The sequence below is a fragment of the Macaca thibetana genome, chromosome 2, assembly GCF_024542745.1.
Source record: "Macaca thibetana thibetana isolate TM-01 chromosome 2, ASM2454274v1, whole genome shotgun sequence".
Lineage (NCBI taxonomy): Eukaryota > Metazoa > Chordata > Mammalia > Primates > Cercopithecidae > Macaca > Macaca thibetana.
In genome coordinates, this window is record NC_065579.1 from 92,847,114 (window position 1) to 92,872,393 (window position 25,280).

At 37.0% G+C, this 25,280-nt stretch overlaps 1 protein-coding gene across 3 annotated transcripts in view; it reads right to left on the reverse strand.

Annotated features, from left to right (window-relative positions):
* The window catches only part of SCN10A (sodium voltage-gated channel alpha subunit 10), a 100,858-nt gene extending 75,820 nt beyond the window's left edge, over positions 1–25,038 (reverse strand). For all 3 annotated transcript variants that reach the window (XM_050778351.1, XM_050778350.1, XM_050778349.1), the window contains exons 1-3: positions 24,769–25,038; positions 23,174–23,301; positions 20,115–20,195 (exon numbers count right to left, since the gene is read on the reverse strand). In XM_050778351.1, the coding sequence (XP_050634308.1) occupies positions 20,115–20,195; positions 23,174–23,301; positions 24,769–25,038 (479 nt within the window). The remainder of the gene's footprint in view (positions 1–20,114; positions 20,196–23,173; positions 23,302–24,768) is intronic.
* Positions 25,039–25,280: the final 242 nt, after the last annotated feature.

Genomic DNA, 25,280 nt, shown 5'->3' on the forward strand with positions numbered 1-25,280 from the left:
TGAACTCAGGAGTTTGAGGCCAACAGCCTGGGCAACATAGAGAGACTTTGTCTTAAAAAAAAAAGTTACTAGAGGATATTCTCCATCCAAACAAGAAGCATATATGCGATCCAGGGAAGAGGCAAAAGGAATCCAAAAAAAGGATGAAGAAGAAAAAATATCTAGAAAACAGCTGTGCATCAGGCCTAGAAAACATCTAGGTCAGAATGAGGCAGAAGATGAAGTACTCCAGCAGTGATTTCCATAGGAAAAAAATGATACACATGCACCTAATGTGTGCAAATAAATTGAAGCAACAATTAAACATCTGGAGAAGAGTTTGGGAACAAATTAGGGATAAATAGAAAACTGAGCAAACAAAGAAACAAATCCTTATTAACTTCAGGGAAAGTAAAAACATTGTGCAAAAAGGAAATATAGTCAAAGTACACTGCCTGACACAGCTGTAAACAGTGTTTACTTAGCAATGTAATGTAATTATATATGTAGTCAGACAATGGATATATTATCTGATGATCTAAGTGAAGATTATAATATGACTGTAACAGAAAGACGAGGGTGAGAGGAAATGAGTTTGTGTATGTGGCCTTAAGTTTGTTCTCATAATAGGAAGCCAATAAATAACATCAGAAATTGAAAAATTAAAAATTAGTAGTATGAGTATCTTATTGGAGATAGGGAGGTATCAGAAGACACAGGTAAAAAAAGCTAAAAATGATGGCCTCTGGAAAGAAGAGATGAGAAAAATGAAATTGCTGCTTTTTTTGGTCAGAATCTTTATAAAACTCTGTGACCTTTTAAATCATGAACATATATGTCTTAAATAAAAGTAAAAGTCAAATTAAAAAGTGAATAATTTTTTTTCACATCTGTGAGAGGAGAAATCATGTTTGAAATCATGAAGAAATCTATATCTGGCTGCATAGCTGCTTGAGCTGTCAGCTTCCATATCTTGTTGGTTTCCCCCACACACTCTTTATGTTTTCTAAATTAGAAAATCTTAACTCAGAATTATAGGTTGTTGCGAAGCTTTGACGGATATTTCTGGTTTGTCAAATCAAACACAGACCCAGAAATTATGGAGAGAGTGCTCTCTAAAGACTATTTTCAGTGTTTCACCAGAAGGCAAGTGCCCCAGCTCAACAGCAGCTAATGGAGTTGCATCCTCTCTTTGGTGGTATTTGGCTCTGCAAGTTATTTCTTGATGTTCGGTTACAGCATTCGGATGTAATTTTTAATAAGCCCAGTGTGTTATTTCCTAAGTGCTTTTTCTGGTGAATGAAGAAAATCATTGGGTATTGGGAAAAAGTCAAGCTTTCAGCCATTGAGGCACTTGCACCACTGATGTCTGATTGTTACGAATCCCGATATTCAGGCTCTGAAAGCAAAGATTCATAATATTCAAATTCTGAATGGATCACTGAGATACCTAACTTGTATTCATAAAAATCGTAATTAAAAAATTTCATGCCTTATTTTTAAAACTCTGTGTAAGCCTTTCCCATTTGCCAGCCAAAGCAATTCAATGTGGGAGAGCAGCCTCTCTTACTCACTTTTCATTTCAGCCCAGTAGGTCAAAGAGATGTACACTAAGTGACCACAATCAGTTTGTATTCACAATTTCCACTGTGTACCTCAACAGCAAATCAGAATCTGGAGGCATATTACAGACTCCCAGCTGCGTTCTGTGAATAAGGTATGAGCTAGCATTGGAATTTGGAAGCAGCATCTTCTATCTAGGTAGTGATACCTTTCCTTGCTGACTTTGTGGCTGGATTTCTTCAATGGCAATTTAATACCTTTCCTCTTTAAAAAAAAAGTTTTGGTAAACTATGTATAATATACATAACATAACATTTACCACTTTCACCATTTTTAAGTACACAATTTAGTGGCATTGAGTACATTCAGTGTTGTGGAACCGTCACCGCTATCTGTTTCCAAACTTTTTTATAATCCCAAACAGAAATGTACCCATTAAACGATAACTCCCCATTCCTCCTCTCTGGCAACTTTCACTCTACTCTCTGTCTCCATGAATTTGCCTATTCTAGGTACCTACTAAAGGTGGAATCATGCAACATTTGTTCTTTTGCGTTTGAGTTATTTTACTTAGCACAATGCTTCGTCAATGTTGTGGCATGTATCAGAATCTCATTCATTTTTAAAACTGAATGATATTCCATGGTTTACATATATACTACATTTTTTATCCATTCATCTGTTGATGGACATATTTGGCTATTGTGAATAATGCTGCTACAAACATTAGTGCATAAGCCAACATACCTTTTAAAGTCTGTTTCATAGGTTCAAACTAATTTTTAATTATACCAGAAAGCTCTCCTTTTAAAATTAGCTTCATGATAAATAGAACAAAAAGTCACTGAGTCTTTCCCATATATATAGTGAACATATGCTGACAACTTATTTATTCATAGTTTTGTTCAACTATAAAACAAAATGTCTGCTCTTATACATAACAGTCATTGCCTTTAAATGCCAGTCACATTATAACGAATGCAATACTTCTGATTAAGGAATTATACCAATTGTTTTTCTTGTTTCTTTTCCAACTGCAATATTTGTAATTGATTTGGAAACTGGTTTCGTATCTTACCAGCAAGAGTGCAATTGTGCTTGTTTTTGATATGAGGATGAATGATGACTCTATAGTTTTGTTGTCTTCTCAACCTTTAACATAAAATTTTCACAGTTTTATACTGGAAAGCCTTATTTTGTACTTGTAGTAGAGACAATCAATTGGTTTAAAAGTGGGGTTGATAAGCTTTATTGGAAAATAATATGGAAGTTTTGATAGCTTTATATCATTACTTGACAAAAATGTTAGCAGATAATAAACTGGGTGCTAGGACAAAAGGATCATTGGTCCAATAAAATTCAATTATCATTATTCATTGTCATGACTCCCATTTTCTTATATATTTTTGTCTGTTTTGGGGAGATTATCCACATCCATTGTCCAGTTGTCTCATGACAAACATATTCATGCTTTATATTTTTACAATGGAGGCCATTCATTACTTATATTGTGACCTTATTTCACATTGTAGGATTTGTATTTCTATTTTTATCATTATTGTTAGGCTTCAGAAAACCACTTTCGAAGTGATGGCTCCTTTTTTTTGAATTGTGATGTTATGCAATGCGACAGTAACAATGGCAAATGCAAGTCTGACTAGTGTAAACAACCGTCAGGTGACAATAAAATACATTAGTCAAGATAAACTGCCTATAATTAACTCCATGTTAACCATTAGGAATGAAATCAGTTTTTGAAGCACATGCACTGTTTTTGAAAACACAAAAAGTTAGAAATTCTGTGAATATCATAATTAATCTTACATGTTAGATTTTAAAATTATATGTGCATAGATATCCTTAGATCACTTGTTGAGAAACATTGTAGGAGATGGAGAGAGATGAATTGCCCTGCTAAACAAAGTAAGAATAAGTTGGAGTTCCCAGGGACAATTCAGGAGGGAGGTGGAACATCCCAAAGGGACAGTTTATGAAAGAAGATTACAGGCCAGCCTCATTTAGCAAAATAGATAAAATGAAATGCGGCAAATTGAATCCAGCAAAATGATCAGCTGGAACCATTAAAAATAGACTAGCAAATCTGTTAGTTTACAGATTTACTATATTAACAGATGAAAGACTATATGATAACCTCAATAAACATAAAAATACTGATAGAAGCCAACACCCATTAATGATGAAAATCTCAACAAACAAGAAATGGAAAAATTTGATATAAAGAGTAATTATGAGACTCTCAGAAACACCATAATAGTGAAACATTAGAAGCACACACTTTAAAATCTGGAGCAAAATAAATATGCTCACTGTCATAGCTTTGAATCAGAATCATGTTGCAGGTCCTGGCCAATTCAGTAAGACAGGAGAAATAAACAAATGGTATAAGAATCATAAAGGAAGAAACAAGTTTGTCATTATTTGCAGATAATATAACTGTCTAAATAGAAAGTCCAAGGGAATCTAGAGAAAAATTTAACTTTAAGGAGCTCAGCAGGGTTGCTGGATGCAAAATCAAAATATAAAAATTAATAATATTAAGATAGTTTAGCAATAATAAATATTCAACAGGGCAACCAAAATTGCAATGTACCTAGGAAAAAGACATTATAAAATGTTGTAGAAAAATATTAAAGAAGACCTGTATAAATTAAGAGATCTGCCATACTGATGTGTGGGAAGGCTTCGTATTGTAAATGTGGTGACTCCTCTTGTGGTGATAAATAAATTCAGCGCATTACCAAACAAAGTTTCCACAGACTTGTAAGAAAAGAGCTGGAAAATATAACCCTTAAACTGATATGGAAAAGTAAAGAAACAAGAAGAACCAAAATAATTGTCAAGAAGACAAATAAGGAGGGGCATGTGAATCAACCAGGTTAAGTCTTACTATAGAGCGTTTTAATCCATGTGGTGTTGACTCAGGATGTGACAATGAGATTACTGGGAGAAACAGATTCCGTCGACATGGGAATCTGGTGCATGGCAGAAGCAGTGGTAGAAACCACTTGGGAAATGATGTATTGAAAATAATGTTGGAATAATCCATATGGAAAAGTATTGGAAGCCTATCTCATACCACACACATACAAAAATAAATTCTAGGAGATCGAAATACCTAAATGTAGAAAGGAAAACTGACTTTGAGGAGAAAACACAGAGTAATACCTTTATGGAATACTATATGGCAATAAAAAATGAATGAATTAGGTCTTCATGTATCCATTTGGGCAAATCTCAAAAACATAATTTTAAAACATCAGATAAAGCACACATACAATATGATAACAGTTCCATAAATTTCAAAAGATACAAATCAATACTTTATGCATGCAGTGTTAAACACCCACTTCCCTGTCTGCAGTAGATGCAGCTTCATTTCACATGTTCTTTTCCAGGTGAGAAAACATTTATCTTCCCTACAACCAAATTGCTATAATTTGTCAAAGTTTTCCAGAATTTTGATATGGTTAGTGATGAGTGTCCTAGGGTAATCAAAGAGCCCCTTCAATGACTCTCTTAAACCAGGGCATGGGGAGAGTAGGAAAGTTCTGGTCTTGCCCTTCTTAACAATTTTTGACCCTCTGCTCTCTTCACCTTCTGGTGCCCAATCTGAGGAATAACCTTTAGTTTCCTCCTAGGCAAAAAAGGGGATTAGAAAATGGAACATATATCTTTATCTTTCCACAAGCAGACAGATAGGCAGGCATACAGAAAGGCATAGACCTACCATTATCAGCAGATAATTATGCAAAGCTAATGTTTCAGCAAGGAATAATAGAAGAGAGGGAAGACAAGGAAAAAGATTCTGTTAAGAACATGGCAATAAGATTGGTTTCTGGCCGGGCGCGGTGGCTCAAGCCTGTAATCCCAGCACTTTGGGAGGCCGAGACGGGTGGATCACGAGGTCAGGAGATCGAGACCATCCTGGCTAACACAGTGAAACCCCGTCTCTACTAAAAAATACAAAAAACTAGCCGGGCGAGGTGGCGGGCGCCTGTAGTCCCAGCTACTCGGGAGGCTGAGGCAGGAGAATGGCGTAGACCCGGGAGGCGGAGCTTGCAGTGAGCTGAGATCCGGCCACTGCACTCCAGCCTGGGCGACAGAGCGAGACTCCGTCTCAAAAAAAAAAAAAAAAAAAAAAAGATTGGTTTCTGATTCCTTACTGGCTACAATTTAATGCTTTTTCACAAATATCCAGCATGATCTTCAGAATCCCCAGTCTATCCCAAGGACATTTATTCTCTTCCTCTGGGCTCTCAGCAACATAGGAAACAACTAATGGCTATTATCAATTTGCATTTCAAAAAGAAAATCTAGTCTGATTATTTCCACGAGGCCAAGGATGCTGAACATCATCCAATACCTGTCACACAAATCCCTAGGCTGGAGACCATATAGGTAGATTTGTATATGTTATATTTTTCATAGTGTGCGTATAAAGGGAATTATGTCAATAATTCAGTTAATACAAAATCTCTTAAAGAATCGATTTGATAATTAGTGGGAATGGAAAGGATCCAACTTTGGAAGACAATTTGGCAACATCTCAAAAATTAAAATGTACACCCTTTTGACCTGGCAATTCTACTTCTAGAAATTCATCCCTTAATTTTACTTATATTATGTGTACGAAGATACATGTGTAAGAATATTCACCAAAAAATTAATATGTGGTGGCAAAATATGAGGATTATGTTAATTATGATAAGCATGAACGTCTATCAATAGTAAAACAGTTAAATAAACTTTGCTTCATCCATGCAAATGAAATCTGTTCAGTTAATTTCTACAAAACAGCTGCTGCTGGGATTTTTTTGGGGATGTCATTGAATTTATAGACTAATTTGGGCAGCACTCACACTTTAACAATTGTGAATCTTCTAATCCAGTCACATGAGACATCCTTTAATTCATTTAGGTACTTTAAAATTTCTCTCAATAATACTTTTTTTTTTTTTAGTATAAAGGTCTTGTGCATATTTTTAAAACAGCATTTGGATTTATTAGATCTGCTGTTTTTCTATTTTCTAATTTATTGCTTTTTATAATTATTAACTTCTTTCTTTCATTTGTTATCCTTTTTCTAGTTTTATGTTAGGTCTTTAAATAATTTCTTTTCAGCTTTTACTGATATAAATATTCTATGCTTTAGTGCTGTGAATTACTCCCTGAATATGTATGTCTTTAACTGCACTCTCTAGGTTTTTATTAAACTGTTTTTTTTATCTTTTCTTCCCTAGAAATTATATAATTTTAGTTTGTAGTTTGTCTTTTGTCCAAGAGTTCTTTAAGAGAGATTTTTTAAAAATTATCAAGTGGAAAGTCCTCTCATTTTATTAAGTTTGGTTATTATTTTTTAACTTTATTGCAATGTGGTCAGAGAATGTTTTCTATATTATTTCCACCTTCTGGAGCTTATTGAGGTTTTTGTCATGGCTTAATATTTGGTTTGATTTGTTTGTGTTTTTGAAAAGGATGTGCATTTTCTATTGGTAGGGAAGGTAGTTTGCTATATATTAATCAGATACATTATATTAATTATATTACTAGGCCATCTATAACTTTACATACTTTTGAATACATTTTTTTTTAACGTCAATGCAGGCTTTATTTTATTTATTTATTTAATTATTTTAAATTTATTTATTATTATTATACTTTAAGTTGTAGGGTACATGTGCATAACGTGCAGGTTTGTTACATATGTATACTTGTGCCATGTTGCTGTGCTGCACCCATCAACTCGTCCTTTACATCCAGTATAACTCCCAATGCAATCCCTCCCCCCTCCCCCCTCCCCATGATAGGCCCCGGTGTGTGATGTTCCCCTTCCTGAGTCCGAGTGATCTCATTGTTCAGTTCCCACCTATGAGTGAGAACATGCGGTGTTTGGTTTTCTGTTCTTGTGATAGTTTGCTAAGAATGATGGATTCCAGCTGCATCCAAGTCCCTACAAAGGACTCAAACTCATCCTTTTTTATGGCTGCATAGTATTCCATGGTGTATATGTGCCACATTTTCTTAATCCAATCTGTCACTGATGGACATTTGGGTTGATTCCAAGTCTTTGCTATTGTGAATAGTGCTGCAATAAACATACGTGTGCATGTGTCTTTATAGCAGCATAATTTATAATCCTTTGGGTATATACCCAGTAATGGGATGGCTGGGTCATATCGTACATCTAGTTCTAGATCCTTGAGGAATCGCCATACTGTTTTCCATAATGGTTGAACTAGTTTACAATCCCACCAACAGTGTAAAAGTGTTCCTATTTCTCCACATCCTCTCCAGCACCTGTTGTTTCCTGACTTTTTAATGATTGCCATTCTAACTGGTGTGAGATGGTATCTCATTGTGGTTTTGATTTACATTTCTCTGATGGCCAGTGATGATGAGCATTTTTTCATGTGTCTGTTGGCTGTATGAATGTCTTCTTTTGAGAAATGTCTGTTCATATCCTTTGCCCACTTTTTGATGGGGTTGTTTGTTTTTTTCTTGTTAATTTGTTTGAGTTCTGGCCGGGCGCGGTGGCTCAAGCCTGTAATCCCAGCACTTTGGGAGGCCGAGATGGGTGGATCACAAGGTCAGGAGATCAAGACCATCTTGGCTAACCCGGTGAAACCCCGTCTCTACTAAAAAATACAAAAAACTAGCCGGGCGAGGTGGCGGGCGCCTGTAGTCCCAGCTACTCGGGAGGCTGAGGCAGGAGAATGGCGTGAACCCGGGAGGCGGAGCTTGCAGTGAGCTGAGATCCGGCCACTGCACTCCAGCCTGGGTGACAGAGCGAGACCCCGTCTCAAAAAAAAAAAAAAAAAAAAAAAAAAAAAAAAAAAAAAAAAATTTGTTTGAGTTCTTTGTAGGTTCTGGATATTAGCCCTTTGTCAGATGAGTAGATTGCAAAAATTTTCTCCCATTCTGTAGGTTGCCTGTTCACTCTGATGGTAGTTTCTTTTGCTGTGCAGAAGCTCTTTAGTTTAATGAGATCTCATTTGTCAATTTTGGCTTTTGCTGCCATTGCTTTTGGTGTTTTAGACATGAAGTCTTTGCCCATGCCTATGTCCTGAATGGTACTACCTAGGTTTTCCTCTAGGATTTTTATGGTATTAGGTCTAACATTTAAGTCTCTAATCCATCTTGAATTAATTTTCGTATAAGGAGTAAGGAAAAGATCCAGTTTCAGCTTTCTACTTATGGCTAGCCAATTTTCCCAGCACCATTTATTAAATAGGGAATCCTTTCCCCATTTCTTGTTTCTCTCAGGTTTGTCAAAGATCAAATGGCTGTAGATGTGTGCTATTATTTCTGAGGACTCTTTTCTGTTCCATTGGTCTATATCTCTGTTTTGGTACCAGTACCATGCTGTTTTGGTTACTGTAGCCTTGTAGTATAGTTTGAAGTCAGGTAGCGTGATGCCTCCAGCTTTGTTCTTTTGACTTAGGATTGTCTTGGAGATGCGGGCTCTTTTTTGGTTCCATATGAACTTTAAAGCAGTTTTTTCCAATTCTGTGAAGAAACTCATTGGTAGCTTGATGGGGATGGCATTGAATCTATAAATTACCTTGGGCAGTATGGCCATTTTCACGATATTGATTCTTCCTATCCATGAGCATGGTATGTTCTTCCATTTGTTTGTGTCCTCTTTCATTTCACTGAGCAGTGGTTTGTAGTTCTCCTTGAAGAGGTCCTTTACATCCCTTGTAAGTTGGATTCCTAGGTATTTGATTCTCTTTGAAGCAATTGTGAATGGAAGTTCATTCCTGATTTGGCTCTCTGTTTGTCTGTTACTGGTGTATAAGAATGCTTGTGATTTTTGCACATTAATTTTGTATCCTGAGACTTTGCTGAGTTGCTTATCAGCTTAAGGAGATTTTGGGCTGAGACAATGGGGTTTTCTAAATATACAATCATGTCATCTGCAAACAGGGACAATTTGACTTCTTCTTTTCCTAACTGAATACCCTTGATTTCTTTCTCTTGCCTGATTGCCCTAGCCAGAACTTCCAACACTATGTTGAATAGGAGTGGTGAGAGAGGGCATCCCTGTCTTGTGCCAGTTTTCAAAGGGAATTTTTCCAGTTTTTGCCCATTCAGTATGATATTGGCTGTGGGTTTGTCATAAATAGCTCTTATTATTTTGAGGTACGTTCCATCAATACCGAATTTATTGAGCGTTTTTAGCATGAAGGGCTGTTGAATTTTGTCAAAAGCCTTTTCTGCATCAATTGAGATAATCATGTGGTTCTTGTCTTTGGTTCTGTTTATATGCTGGATTATGTTTACTTTTGAATACATTTGATCTGTTATTGGCTAAAATTATTTGAAAATTTCTATTCCTACAATGTTTTTATTTATCTTCCTACTCTAATAATTTCTGATTTATAAATATTGTTGCCATCTTATTTGTTGCAAAGATATAGATTACTATTATGTCTTTAATATTAATATGTCTGTGCAATTTTTGTCCTATTTCATGCTTTTTGACCTAAATTCCACTTGCTATAATATTAAGATCATGGATACTGCTTTCTTTTTTTGCCTTTGCTTATGTCTTTCGAATTCTATAATTTTAGCCTTTCTGTGTCACCATGAGGAGTATCTCTTTTATTCAACATGGAGTTGGGTATTGCTTTGTAATGTAATAGGCATTTTTAAAAATAGGTGAGTCAAATCCATTTATATTTATTGACATGAGAGATTTGCTTAGTCTTAGCTTGTTTATATTATTCTATATGATGTATTTAGTTTTTAAAATATTAGGTTGGTACAAAAGTAATTGTGGTTTTTGCATTGTTGAAATTTTCCATTTGATATTGGAATACATTCTTAAATAAATGTGGCTATGTTATACATCATTTTAATGTTCATTTCTCATTTTATGTTTTTTTGCTAATGACTACTTGCTGTTTATTTTATATTTATTTTAGACTATGGAAATTATGTTACAGAAAAAGCAAATTCTAGCAATTTTCTTATTTGAGTTCAAAATGGGTTGTAAAGCGGCAGAGACAACTCAACATCAGCAATGCATTTGGCCCAGGAACTGCTAACAAAGGTACAGTGCAGTGGTGGTTCAAGAAGTTTTGCAAAGGAGAGAGCCTTGAAGATGAGGAGAGTAGTGGCTGGCCATTGGAAGTTGACAATGACCAGTTGAGAGCAATCATCGAAGCTGATCCTCTTACAACTACACAAGAAGTTGCCGAAGAAAGCAACATGACCGTTCTACGGTCATTCGTCATTTGAAGCAAATTGGAAAGGTGAAAAAGCTCCATAAGTGGGTGCCTCATAAGCTAAGGAAAAATGCTTAAAAAATCATCATTTTGAAGTGTTGTCTTCTCTTATTCTATGCAACAAAAATGAACTATTTCTTAACCAGATTGTGATGTGCGATGAAAAGTGAATTTTACATGACAACCGGCAATGACCAGCTTGCTGGTTGGATTGAGAAGAAGCTCCAAAGCACTTCCCAAAACCCAACTTGCACCAAAAAAAGTCATAGTCACTGCTTGGTGGTCTGCTGCCGGTCTGATCCACTACAGCTTTCTGAATCCCAGCAAAGCCATTACATCTGAGAAGTATGCTCAGCAAATCGATGAGATGCAAGGAAAACTGCAAGGCCCGAAGCCAGCACTGGTCAATAGAAAGGGCCTGTTCACTCTGATGGTAGTTTCTTTTGCTGTGCAGAAGCTCTTTAGTTTAATTAGATCCCATTTGTCAATTTTGGCTTTTGTTGCCATTGCTTTTGGTGTTTTAGACATGAAGTCCTTGCCCATGCCTATGTCCTGAATGGTATTACCTAGGTTTTCTTCTAGGGTTTTTATGGTATTAGGTCTAACATTTAAGTCTCTAATCCATCTTGAATTAATTTTTGTATAAGGAGTAAGGAAAGGATCCAGTTTCAGCTTTCTACTTATGGCTGGCCAATTTTCCCAGCACCATTTATTAAATAGGGAATCCTTTCCCCATTCCTACAGAATGGGAGAAAATTTTTGCAATCTAGTCATCTGACAAAGGGCTAATATCAAGAACCTACAAAGAACTCAAACAAATTTACAAGAAAAAAACAAACAACCCCATCAAAAAGTGGGCAAGGGATATGAACAGACATTTCTCAAAAGAAGACATGCATACAGCCTACAGACACATGAAAAAATGCTTGTAATCACTGGCCATCAGAGAAATGCAAATCAAAACACAATGAGATATCATCTCACACCAGTTAGAGTGGCAATCATTAAAATGTCAGGAAACAACATGTGCTAGAGAGGATGTGGAGAAATAGGAACACTTTTACACTGTTGGTGGGATTGTAAACTCGTTCAACCAGTATGGAAAACAGCATAGCGATTCCTCAAGGATCTAGAACTAGAAGTACCATATGACCCAGCCATCCCGTTACTGGGTATATACCCAAAGGATTATAAATCATGCTGCTATAAAGACACACACACATGTATGTTTATTGCGGCACTATTCACAATAGCAAAGACTTGGAATCAACCCAAATGTCCATCAGTGACAGACTGGATTAAGAAAACGTGGCACATATACACCATGGAATACTATGCAGCCATAAAAAAGGATGAGTTTGTGTCCTTTGTAGGGACATGGATGCAGCTGGAAACCATCATTCTCGGCAAACTATTGCAAGAACAGAAAACCAAACACCGCATGTTCTCACTCATAGGTGGGAACTGAACAATGAGATCACTTGGACTCGGGAAGGGGAACATCACACACCGGGGCCTATTATGGGGAGGGGGGGGGGGGGGGGGGGAGGGGGGAAGGATGGCATTGGGAGTTGTACTGGATGTAAAGGACGAGTTGATGGGTGCTGACGAGTTGATGGGTGCAGCACAGCAACATGGCACAAGTATACATATGTAACAAACCTGCACGTTATGCACATGTACCCTAGAACTTAAAGTATAAAAAAAAAAAAAAGAAAGAAAGGGCCCAATTCTTCTCCACAACAACCGACTGCATGTCACACAATCAACACTTACTTCAAAAGTTGAGCAAATTGGGCTATGAAGTTTTGCCTCATCTGCCATATTCACTTTACCTCTCACCAACCAACTACCACTTGTTCAAGCATCTCAACAATTTTTTGCAGGTGAAACACTTCCACAACCAGCAGGATGCAGAAAATGCTTTCCAAGAGTTTGTTGAATCCCGAAGCATGGACTTTTATGCTACAGGAATAAACAAACTCATTTCTTATTGGCAAAAATGTGTTGATTGTAATGGTTCCTACTTTGATTAATAAATATGTGTTTGAGCCTAGTTATAATGATTTAATATTCACGGTCTGAAACCCCAATCACTTTTGCACCTTTTCATTATTTGGCGTATCTTGTTTGCTTTTTATTTTTTGATGTACAATTCTTCCAGTATTTAGAGTTTGTCATATTATTTGTTACAAATATATAGATTACTAAAGAGTTTGTATCTTTATCCTAGTGGTTATCTTTGTAAGTAAAAACTTATTATAAATTTTTAATTATAATTAAAACCATGTAATACATTGTCCTTAGTGTGCTAGTTCTTGAAACAAAATCTCTTATTTCAGTTTGGTGATTCTCTTTCCTTTCCTCTCTGTTTTATCCATCATCTGACTGTATTCAATAATATCTTTTTTTGTGCTTACCTTTGTACTGTCAAATATAATTATTTTGTCCATTTCTTGATCTGTCAACTTTAAATAATACTCTTTAACTTTTTGTTATTATAGAAACAGCAATAAGTAAACATACTCTGCTCCCAGGTTCTTTCCTCTTTCTGCTTCCATTTCTTGCTATTTGTATCATGTCAACACTTGCAGGGCCTCTGGGGCTTGTAGGGGGTAAAATGCCTTTATTCTCATTTTTATCCCCCTCTGGAGGCACCGTGGTTTAACTAGCCCTGATCTGCTAAGTGATTTAGCACTTCTCCGCCCACTTCTGGTCTTCCAGTTGTTTTGACATCATTTGTTCTCTGTGTTTTCCATTCTCTTTCTCTTTGTTCTTGTATATTTATACTGTTCTTTTCCCCATGCTGTCATTCTATTGGCATTTTGAGAGGGTGGGGTAAAACATATGCATTCTATCTTCCATATTTAACCAGAATCTCCGGATAACTCCCAAATAACTCATTTTGAAAAAAGTGTTTTGCATTAAAAGTTCGGAAGAAGCATAGACATTTTACGTGCTATATAATCTCAACTATATTAAATATAATTTTATGATTTTGTGATTTCTCTACCTAGTTACCATCTTCTGATTTATATTTTCAGTGTTCAGCATTAATGCAATGGTCATTTATTTTAAAAATTATTAAGTTTTTATTATGATATGTAACATGTATAATAAAAATGTACATAAAACATAAATTAATTGTTTTAAAACAAATGCTTATATATTAATCAGCCCTTGATGCCGTAACAAACTATCATAGATGGGTGGCTTATGCAACAGAAATTTATTTTCTCAAAAATCTGGAGGTTAAAGCCTGAGATTGGGATGTCAGCATAGTTGGGTCTGGGAAAGACTCTCTTTCTAGCTTATAGATGACTGCTTTGTCCTTGTGTTCTCACACGAAGGGGAGAAGACTCTGTCTCTTTCTCTTATAAGGACACCCGTTCTACCACTTAAGGGCTCTACTCTTGTGACTTCATTTAACCTCAGTCACCTCCTTAAAGGCCCAATCTCCAACACAGCAACATAGGGGGTTAGTTTCAACATTTGAATTTTGAGGGGACACAATTCACTCCATAGTAGCTTGTGTGACAACTACCCATGCCATAAAATGGAATATGACCAACACTTTACCAGCCCCTTTCCAATTACGTCCTCCTTCTTCTGCCCTGGAGGCTACTATTCTCCTAATTTTTGGTACTTTTTCTTGCCTTACTTTATTGATGTTTTTTACTTCATAAGTATGCATTCCTAAACAAAATAGTTTAGTTTTGCCTGATTTCAAATTTTATATAAATGAATCATGTTTATATAATCCTTTGCATTTGGCCTTTTTTGTTCAATATTACATTCTTAAGACTCATCCTTATTGTTGTGCAGGACTAAAGTTCATTCATTTTTATTGCTGTACATTTTCTCATTTTAGAATGTAACAGAAATAGTTAACGTACTCAAAGTTTATGGACATTTGAGTGGTTTCTCGTTTGGAGTTTTTATGGGCAAATGTTCATAAACTTTCTTGTAACTGTATTCTGGTGGCCACAATTACATATTTCTGTTAAACACAGGTATGTTAAGAGTGTAATAAAGGAATACGGTATATGTGTGCTTTCACCTTTAACAGATAATGCCCAATGCTTTCCAAAGAGGTTGTCCAAATTTACACTCCCACTAGCAGTGTGTGAGTTTCTGTTGCTCCATGTCATTCCCAATACTTGGTATTGTGACACTTTAAAAAATTTCCCTTCTATGATGAACATGTAATAATATTTCAGTATGATTTTAATTTGCATCTCTTTGATTTAAAAAAAGGTTAAGAATACTTTCATATGTTTATGGCCATTTGGATTTCCACTTTTGTAAAGTGCCTATTCAAATTTTGTGCTATTTTACAAGTGGTTGTTCTGACATTTTTCTAATTGATTTGTAGGGTTCATTACTCTGAATATAAGCACTTGCTTTTTCACGCTCTTAAAGTTGTCTTCTGATGAACATTCTTAATTGTAGTATACTAAAATGTATCAGTTTTTCCCTCTATAGTTAGTGCTTCTTGTGTCATATGTAATAAAGTTTTCCTTAATCTGAGGTCATAAAGATATTCCTCTTTGTTTTTTCCTTTCAAAAAGCTTATCCACTATGATCAAGTTGGCTTCATACCTGGGATCAAAGCTGGTTCAACATATGCAAGTCAATAAGTGTAATCCATCACAAAAACAAAACCCACATGATTATCTCAATAGATGCAGAAAAGGCCTTCGACAAAATTCAACACCCCTTCATACTAAAAACTCTCAATAAACTGGGTATGATGGAATATATCTCAAAATAATAAGAGCTATTTATGACAAACACCTAGCCAATATCATACTGAATGGGCAAAAACTGGAAGCATTTCCTTTGAAAACCAGCACAAGACAAGGATGCCCTGTCTCATCACTCCTATTCAACATAGTATTGGAAGTTCTGGCCAGGGCAATCAGGCAAGAGAAAGAAAAAAGGAATATTCAAATAGGAAAAGAGGAAGTCAAATTGTCTCTGTTCGCAGATAACATTATTGTATATTTAGAAAACCCCATCATCTCAGCCCAAAATCTCCTTAAGCTGATAAGCAACTTCAGCAAAGTCTCAGGATACAAAATCAGTGTGCAAAAATCACAAGCATTCCTATATAACAGTAACAGACAAACAGCCAAATCATGAGTGAACTCCCATTCACAGTTGCTACAAAGAGAATAAAATACCTAGGAATACAACTTACAAGGAATGTGAAGGACTTCTTCAAGGAGAACTAAAAACAACTGCTCAAGGAAATAAGAGAGGACACAAATAAATGGAAAAATATTCCATGCTCATGGATAGGAAGAATCAATATCATGAAAATGATCATACTGCCCAAAGTAATTTATAGATTCAATGCTATCCCCATCAAGCTGCCACTGATTTTCTTCATAGGATTAGAAAAATCTACTTTAAATTTCATATGGAACCAAAAAAGAGCCCACATAGCCAAGACAATCCTAAGCAAAAAGAACAAAGTTGGAGGCATCATGCTGCCTGACTTCAAATTGTACTACAAAGCTACAGTAACCAAAATAGCATGGTACTGGTACCAAAACAGATATATAGACCAATGGAACAGAACATAGGCCTCAGAAGTAATACCACCCACTACAACCATCTGATCTTTGACAAACCTGACAAAAACAAGCAATGGGGAAAGGATTCGCTATTTAATAAATGGTGTGGGGAAAAATGGCTAGCCTTATGCAGAAAACTGGACCCCTTCCTTACACCTTGTATAAAAGTTAACTCAAGGTAGATTAAATACTTAAACATAAGACCTAAAACCATAAAAACCCTAGAAGAAAACCTAGGCAATACCATTCAGGACATAGGCATGGGCAAAGGCTTCATGACTAATACATCAAAAGCAATGGCAACAAAAGCCAAAATGGACAAATGGAATCGAATTAAACAAAAGAGCTTCTGCACAGCAAAAGAAGCTGTCATCAAAGTGAACAGGCAACCTACAGAATGGAAGATAATTTTTGCAATCTACTCATCTGACAAAGGGCTAATATCCAGAATCTACAAAGAACTTAAACAAATTTTCAAGAGAAAAACCAAACAACCCCACCAAAAGTGGGCAAAGGATATGAACAGACACTTCTCAAAAGAAGACTTTTATGCAGACAACAAGCATATGATAAAAAGCTCATCATCACTGGTCATTAGAGAAATGCAAATCAAAACCACAATGAGATGGCATCTCATACCAGTTAGAATGGCAATCATTAAAAAGTCAGATGCTGGAGAGGATGTGGAGAAATAGGAATGCTTTTACGCTGTTGGTGGGAGTGAAATTAGTTCAACCATTGTGGAAGACAGTGTGGTGATTCCTCAAGGATCTAGAACCACAAATACCATTTGACCCAGCAATCCCATTACTGGGTATATACCCAAAGGATTACAAATTATTCTACTATAAAGACACATGCACACATATGTTTATTGGGGCACTGTTCACAATAGCAAAGACTTGGAACCAACCAAATGTCCATCAGTGATAGACTGGATAAAGAAAATGTGGCACATCCCTAGAACTTAAAGTATAATAATAATAATAATAACAATAATAAAAAAGAAAATGTGGCACATATACACCATAGAATACTATGCAGCCATAAAAAAGGATGAGTTCATGTCCTTTGCAGGGACATGGATGAAGCTGGAAACCATCATTCTCAGCAAACTAACACGAGAACAGAAAACCAAACACTGCATTTTCTCACTTGTAAGTGGGAGTTGAACAATGAGAACACATGGACACAGGGAGGGGAGCATCACATGCCAGGGCCTGTTGAGGGATGGGGGGCTAGGGGAGAGAGAGCATTAGGAGAAATACCTAATGCAGATGATGGGTTGATGGGTGCAGCAAACCACCATGGCATGTGTATATCTATGTAACAAACCTGCACTTTCTGCACATGTACTCCAGAACTTCAAGTATAATAAAAAAAAAGAGCTTTATGTATTTATATTTCACAAAGAACGTGAGATGTTGATCTACCTAGAATTGATTATTGTGTGTGGCGCAAAGTTGCATGTTTAATGTAGTTTTTCCAGTGGGATTCCTTATTCTTCAGCATCACTTTTTGAAGACCGCCTTTTCCCTACTGTTCTGGGGTGCCACCTTTTCACACATTAGATGTTTATATATGTGTTGGTCTGTTTATGGACTGTCTATTCTGTTACATTGTTCTGACCAATCTTACACCAATGGCACACTGTTTCAATTAGAGCTTTATAGTAAATCTTGACATCCAGTAGAATGAGTTCTCCCACTTTGTATTTCTTCCTCAAAAGTTTCTTGGCTATAATTTGCTCTTTAAAATTTCATGTAAACTTTTGAGGAAGAAAATTTAAAGTTTAAAGTTTGTCAAGTAATACCAAAAGAAGCCTGTTGAAATATTGATTTGAGGATCATATTAAATTTATTAGTAATTTTGGGGAGTCTACAATATTGAGACTTTGAATCTGAGAACATGTCTCCCCACTGATTTGGTTTTCTTTAAAAATTTTGCACAACACTTATTATAATTTTCCTTATAGACATCTTACTCATACTTTGATAATCTTATTCCTAGATACTTGACATTTTAAAATGCCAGTGTAAATGAAATGGTACTATTTTCTATTTGTTGCTAGTGTATATATACAATTGATTTATGTATGTTAATTTGTACCCAGCTACCTTACTATACTCTTTTATTAATTCTTGTATGTTATGTTGGATATTTTATGTATACAATCTTATTATCTGTAAATTACATCTTTGGTACTTTTCTTCTTCTTGCACTTTTTTTCCTTTTCTTTACTATGCTGGCTGAGACTTCTGTTACAAAGTGGAAATGAGAAGAACAGACATCTTTGGTTTTTTTTTTCTTTTGATCTCAAAGGGAAAGCGTTCCATGTTCACAATTAAGTATGATGCTTGATACTTTAAAACAATGAATATCCTTTCTCAGGGTGATGCAATTCCCTTTTTAAAAATTATTATACTTAAAGTTCTGGGGTACATGTGCAGAATGTGTAGGTTTGTTACATAGGTATACACGTGCCATGGTGGTTTGCTGCACCCATTAACCTGTCATCTACACTAGGTATTTCTCCTAATGCTATCCCTCCCCTAGCCCCCCTACCCCTCAATAGGCCCCGGTGTGTGATGTTCTCCTCCCTGTGTTCATGTGTTCTCATTGTTCAACTCCCACTTACGAGTGAGAAAATGCAGTGTTTGGTTTTCTGTTCTCGTGTTAGTTTGCTGAGAATGATGGTTTCCAGCTTCATCCATGTCCCTGCAAAGGACATGAACTCATCCTTTTTTATGGCTGCATAGTATTCCATGTCATATATGTGCCACATTTATTCCTTTCTCTTCCAACTTTTCTAAGAATTTAAAATTATAAATGGAAATTAAATTTTATCAAATGACTTTTAGCATCAATTAAGAAGACTATGTGATTGTTTTCCTTTAATCTATTAATAAAAATATAACATATTTTCTGTTGTGGCATGCATTACTGTTATGGTTAGCAAAAAAAAAAAAAAAAAGAAAAGAAAAGAAAAGAAAGCTCTGCAAAGCACCTGTTATTATACCCAAAGGTATGTTAGGTTCAAGCTGGAGTGAGAGTATCCCTCCCAGATGTGTGGATATGGAGTGGTTTTGGAAAGTTTCCACATTCAGAAACTACAGAGGTTTCATCCACTAACCTAGGGAAATAGAATAACCTCCGGAATACTAAGATTCCTTTGAGCCATATGAAGCTTGATAACTTAAGCAGCTTCATTTATGAATTATTTTCTAAATATACTCCAGAGCCATTTGTTCTTAGTTCTGTCTCAGCTTTGCTCCTGTCTCTCTTTCACAGTAGGCCTTCTCAAAAGCATACCTTCTCTAAGGCATAAATTTATGTGTGCATCTAACAAGTGAGTGTGTGTGTGTGTGTGTGTGTGTGTGTGTGTGTGTGTGTCGGGGGCGAGGGGACTCATCTTACCAGCCACCTTAGACTAATGAAATTAGAAATTAGACTTTCTGGGGCTGGGACTCAGGCATTTAAAAAATCTCCCCAAAAATTGCAATATGCAGCCAAAGTTGAGAACCACTAATCTGTTTCTCCTTGAAACTGAAAATCGTGTATGTTTATGAAACAAAGCTCATAGAAGGAGAGACCTAGTTATTACAAAGACAAATAGACAATAAGATTCAGCACTACCCACATGAGTCATGGCAAGATAAATAAAAGACAAAGACTGCCAAGTGAAGGAAGAAAAGAAAGCAAAAAGAGAAGGTACAATAATGATAGCAAATCTACTCACTCAATTTTCTCTGGAAGGTCAGTTCGGGTCATGCACACACAATTAACCAAAATAGTGACTGTAATAAATAAACTGAACCACCTGAAAAGCCTGTGTTAAGGAAAATCTGAGATCACCAAGTCTCTGTGATGTCATCTAGGATCACCTTGATGCTGAATAATTACATTTATAAATCTTAGCTAGTATTAGCTTTATGATCTTGTCACATAATGACCACTAACATTTACTGAGTGTGCCTAAGCTAGGCTGAGTACTTTGCCCATGTTACTTCTAATACAGCTAATCTACAGGTGGGTATTATTATCTACATTTTGAAGCTGAGAAGCAGGCTGACAGAAAATAATAGTTAAATAACTTTTCTCAGGTCATGCAGCTAGTCAACCATGCTGCAGAGATGTGAACTCTATCTGTCTGATAAACTCTGAGCAAGATAGAAGGAAACAGACTCCCTTTTTCAAAATGTCCTTCTGCCCCGAAGTCTTCATTTCACTACACAAAATGTTCTGAAATTTCATCTGGCAAATGTTTTTTTTATTCTAAAAGACAAAGAGAAGTTAGAAACTTGGAGATAAGTGAAGAGGTACAAACTTTCATGGGAATTAGTTTCATCAGATTGTTTGCATAACCTAGTTGAGATCAGTTCCACCAAGGAAATGGTCTTCCAGATAGGAACGGTGGAGGCAGGCACAGGGAAGTGAAATACTGGCTCCGGAAGAAAACCCCAAGTAGAATTAGGCTGGAGTGGAGAACTCTGAATAGCCAGAGTGGAAAATATTGACAGCTGACTATGGGCAAAGGGATCACCAGAAAGGGAGGGAGACATTGAAAGGAAGGTGGGTAAATGGGGTAAATAGAAGGGAAGAAACGTTAGTGGGGAGAATTTAAAGGTAAATTGTTCCCACTTGGACATTTTTCTTAGGAATAGCTGGGCTCCTAACAGTACTTCCTAAGGAAAAACAAAGCTTGAAGATAAGCTTGACCTACAGAGAGAGTACAACACTTATTTTTCAATTTGAGCGCAAGTATTTAAATGTATTTTCGTTTTCTGTAAATGCCTTGATGTGTCCGGTTTTAGTTACTTAGGAACACATCTATTTTGAAAAGAAAAATTCTGTTAATTAAACCACATTTTCCTGCTGACTTACAATTAAATTAGGAAGTATGCTCACAGGGGGGAAATGTTAATCCATGGATTAAACTAAAATCATGTCTCCAATTCTACAAACCTTTAAAAGTAATATATCTTATGTATAATATTAATTATGAAAACATTCATAGCAAATGTGATTAGAATTATATTTTTGGTGAAATATTAATAATAGGGCCCTGAGAATTCTAGTATCTTTTGGGGCTGGAGTTACCAAATTTATGAGATTTAAATGCAGACTTTTGTGAGGAAGAGACCCCCTCAACAGCTTTTCTGTTCAGCTGTGACTCTACCAAGCAATTATTTTACTCATCAAATCTCAAGATGAAGAGAATATTCACTGGTCACTTGGTTCTTTTAAGGGGATTTTATTTCTAATTAGCTGTTTTTTACTTATCCAGATGTAATTCAACCAGAATCCATATAGAGGAGTTTGTACGTTTGTGATTTCTCTTTATTTGTAATTTCAATGTAATTGTATATATTTTGAAAAAGCAATAACTACCCAAGCAGAGATGACACATTGAGAGAATAATTATCCTGATTACTTTCCATTAACTGCCTACTTCCTCACTGCAGATACTGCTCTATGCAGGATGCAGGCTGGACTTCTTCTTAACTAGGTACGTAATCTTGGATAATTTACTTAATGCCTCTGTGTGTCAGTTTCATTATCTGTAGAATGGGGATGGTAATCTCTACTTTGAACTGATGATGGTGTTGACACTTAGGAAGTATTTAGCAAGTGGGAGACTGCTATTGTCATTAAATATCCTTCTGTAGAATCTGAAAATTCAAGATTCAGCTCAGAAAACGTAATTCTTGCTGGCTAGCCATAAAGACAAAAATGTAAAAAGAGAAAACGTAATGCAACTTCATCAACCGTGCAGCTTCATGTTGAGTGTGCAGCTAGATGACTGTGCCAAGGTTACTAGCTCAATGAGAACTGTCCAGAAATCCAACAATCTGCCTCAGAGTTAGGGAGCAGGGTAGAGCTCTTTTTTACTGATGCCTTCTAAGAAAAGGCTGGTTACCATTTGTCAGGCAACCGAGGCAGGTGTATTCTTGCACATCAATCTCCTGCAAGCCAGGGCTAAATTTGTCATAAGGAACTTCCAGTCCTCCCAATGATCAAGGATCTTAGGTCATTAGGATCTTTCCATTAGGACTACCCAGGAAGATCTTAGGAAAACAAACCAAAGTTTCTTTTCTCTACTAGTTTGGCTTGCCTTGCAAAATCCCCTGAAGGCAGCTTCTGACACTACCTAAAAACAATTCATATAGTAGACATTTGACCAATGTGTCTCTAATCATTACAGTCTTGTACGGCATGAAGCGCGGATTATTGACATTTTAAATCTGCTAGGAGTTTTTGAGTAACTTGTGATGTTAACAGTGCCCCATGACCAACGAAGTCTCATTGAGACTGTGTGTGCGCTTCCCATCATGGTCTGCTTTCCTTGCCCTCTAGGAGGTGCTGCCCTTTTGCCATGGTTATGGCACAGAGTAACAACCCACGCCTATCTCATCTGCCCAAAGAAGGTTTGGGCCCTCTTACTGCCTGTTGTGTTGTGGGGAGAACGGACCACACACTGTGGTGAGAATGTGTCTGGGGACATCAGCAAACCTCCCCTCATAAAGAGGGCTTTTTTCAAATTGTGCATCCACAGGTGTGTCTAGATTAGTCTCAGGTGGATCCAAACCACCTGTGTGTTGCATGAACACTTCCTCTGTGTCTTGGGACTGCTTTGGGGTGTGGGACATATTAAAGGCACAGGCCATTTTTTCAATCTAATAACCTCATTGTCCTTTTGGGATTCAATTGGATAAGGGCTCTGTTGTTAACCTCTAAAGAAGGTACTGGACACGGTGGGCAAAGTCTGATTCTAACACGTGGAAGAGGCAATTGTGCAAAGGATATGAGTGGACAGACACTTTGATGGCCGTTCTTCTGATCAGGTTGAAAGGACTGAATAGCCACAGGGCCCGAGTGGCACTAAACCGGGAAATGGTCCTCCCTTTGTTCAGCACCATAAATGTCTAAAACAAAACAAAACAGAAAGTGGACCTCCAATGAGAAACAAGACTCCTTATACAACCATATTTTTAAACATGAGTGGCATTATCTCAGGCTCATGAGCAAGAAGGGCTCTCGGAACCACAGGTCAATGACAGCCAAATGGAGGTACAGAGAGATAGAGAGGATCAAGGACTAAAAGCCATATCCTCACCCTCTCAGCAAGATCCTGGTCTCTGGGACTGACAGTGCACCAAGATGAGCCCACTGAGGGTGCTTCATGGACAGACAGCCGATCCTCAGGCTGGTAAGATGTATTATGCCCAGGGGAGGATTCTGGCAGCAGGATGGTGAAGTTCTGGTTGCATTTCATTTCTCTTCTGACTAGAGAACCATCCTTGTTTTGTAATGTTTCTTCTGTCTCCACCTCCTATGTCTTTGCCTCTTAAACCCTCTCCTGTCTTCTCCCTCTGAGCATTTAGGAGTATATGAACTCTTGGCATGGGAGAGGAGGAAGAAAGATATTCAGTGCCTTTTTATTTACTCTGCTAGCCATATTTGAGATGGCTGGTTCCTGTTCTCCTAAATCCCAAACATGCATTCACCATTTTTTGGTTCTATAGAACATCTCAAATACAACATAGGTGAGATAATCGCCATGAAGAAGCTCTTGTTTAGTGATTCTCAAACTTTTTGATTTCAGGGATTATTATTCTCAAACCTTATTGAGGACCCCAAATAATTTTGTTTATATTAATACCTTTTTGTTTATGCCATATATAGGTATATCATATTAGAAATTAATATATATGTATATATGCTTATACACACATACATACATATCATATGTGTGTATATATACCTCATATTAGAAATTTAAAACTCAGGAAATTTTAAAACACGGGAATATACAAGCACACATTCCAGTAGCTGTTAGAGTGATGACATCATCCCCCATCAATAGCCTCTATATTCACCAATGTATGATGATAAGAGAATGTGTGTGAAAAAGACAAATTATATCCAAGTATTGTTATAAAATAGTTTTGATTTTATAAACCCACTAAAAGAGTTTTGGGTACACCAGGGGTTCCAAGATCATAGTTGAGGACCACTGGCTTAAATCATCCTGCTTTCTGTCCTCATCCCCATACTCCTCCCCCAACCTCAAGATGTGTGCTCTCCACCTGCAAAGAGAGCCAACTCATCTGGAGGCCCCAGGCCAGAGCTCATCCAAAGGAACAGCCAACTTTCTCTGAAAGCTCTGCAGCAGTTATCTGCTTTTGAAGATCTAGGTTTAGTTAGTTTCTATCATAAATGTCATAAAAATTCAAAGAGATCATCAAAGAAGTTAGATATGGTTTTTTTGTTGTTAACGGAATCTTTAGTAGACTACATCACCCAGGGTTCAGGAGGACTTCCTGGACTGGGTGGGACCACGACTTCCTCTCCAAGAGCTGAGAGCAGACATTCCTACTGGTAGCTCTTACCCGGTGTGTGCTGTAGAAGGTGTCTAGATCCTCCAGGGGCTCCCCGATCAGTTCTGCTGGGAGCTCACCATAGAACTTGGGCAGCTGGTTGCAGGCTTTCAAGTCTAGCTGTGGCCGAGTCTTCTCTTCTTGGTCCTTCTGCTCCCTGTGCTTCTCTCTGGCTTTCTTTGCTGCTTGCTTGGCAGCAATTTGCTTCTCTATCTCCACCAGTGACTCCGGAGTAAAGCGACGAAAGTTGTTAGTTCCGAGGGATCCAATGGGGAATTCCATCTTCTCATTCTTCTTCAGGAAGTATTTATACTCTTATGAGAGTGGACATAACCACAGAGAGGTGACAGCTTGCCCACTGGTCCTGTCCCTCTCATCTGTCCCATTTTGATTGTCAGAACAGCCCCCCTCCCACCCTCATATCTGGCTTTTCCCTGAACTCACGCTTGGCTCCTCCCAGGAACCCATTCCCCTGCAATGCTCTCAGGGGAGGCTGTTTATTCCACCCTCCTCCAGGTGGCTAT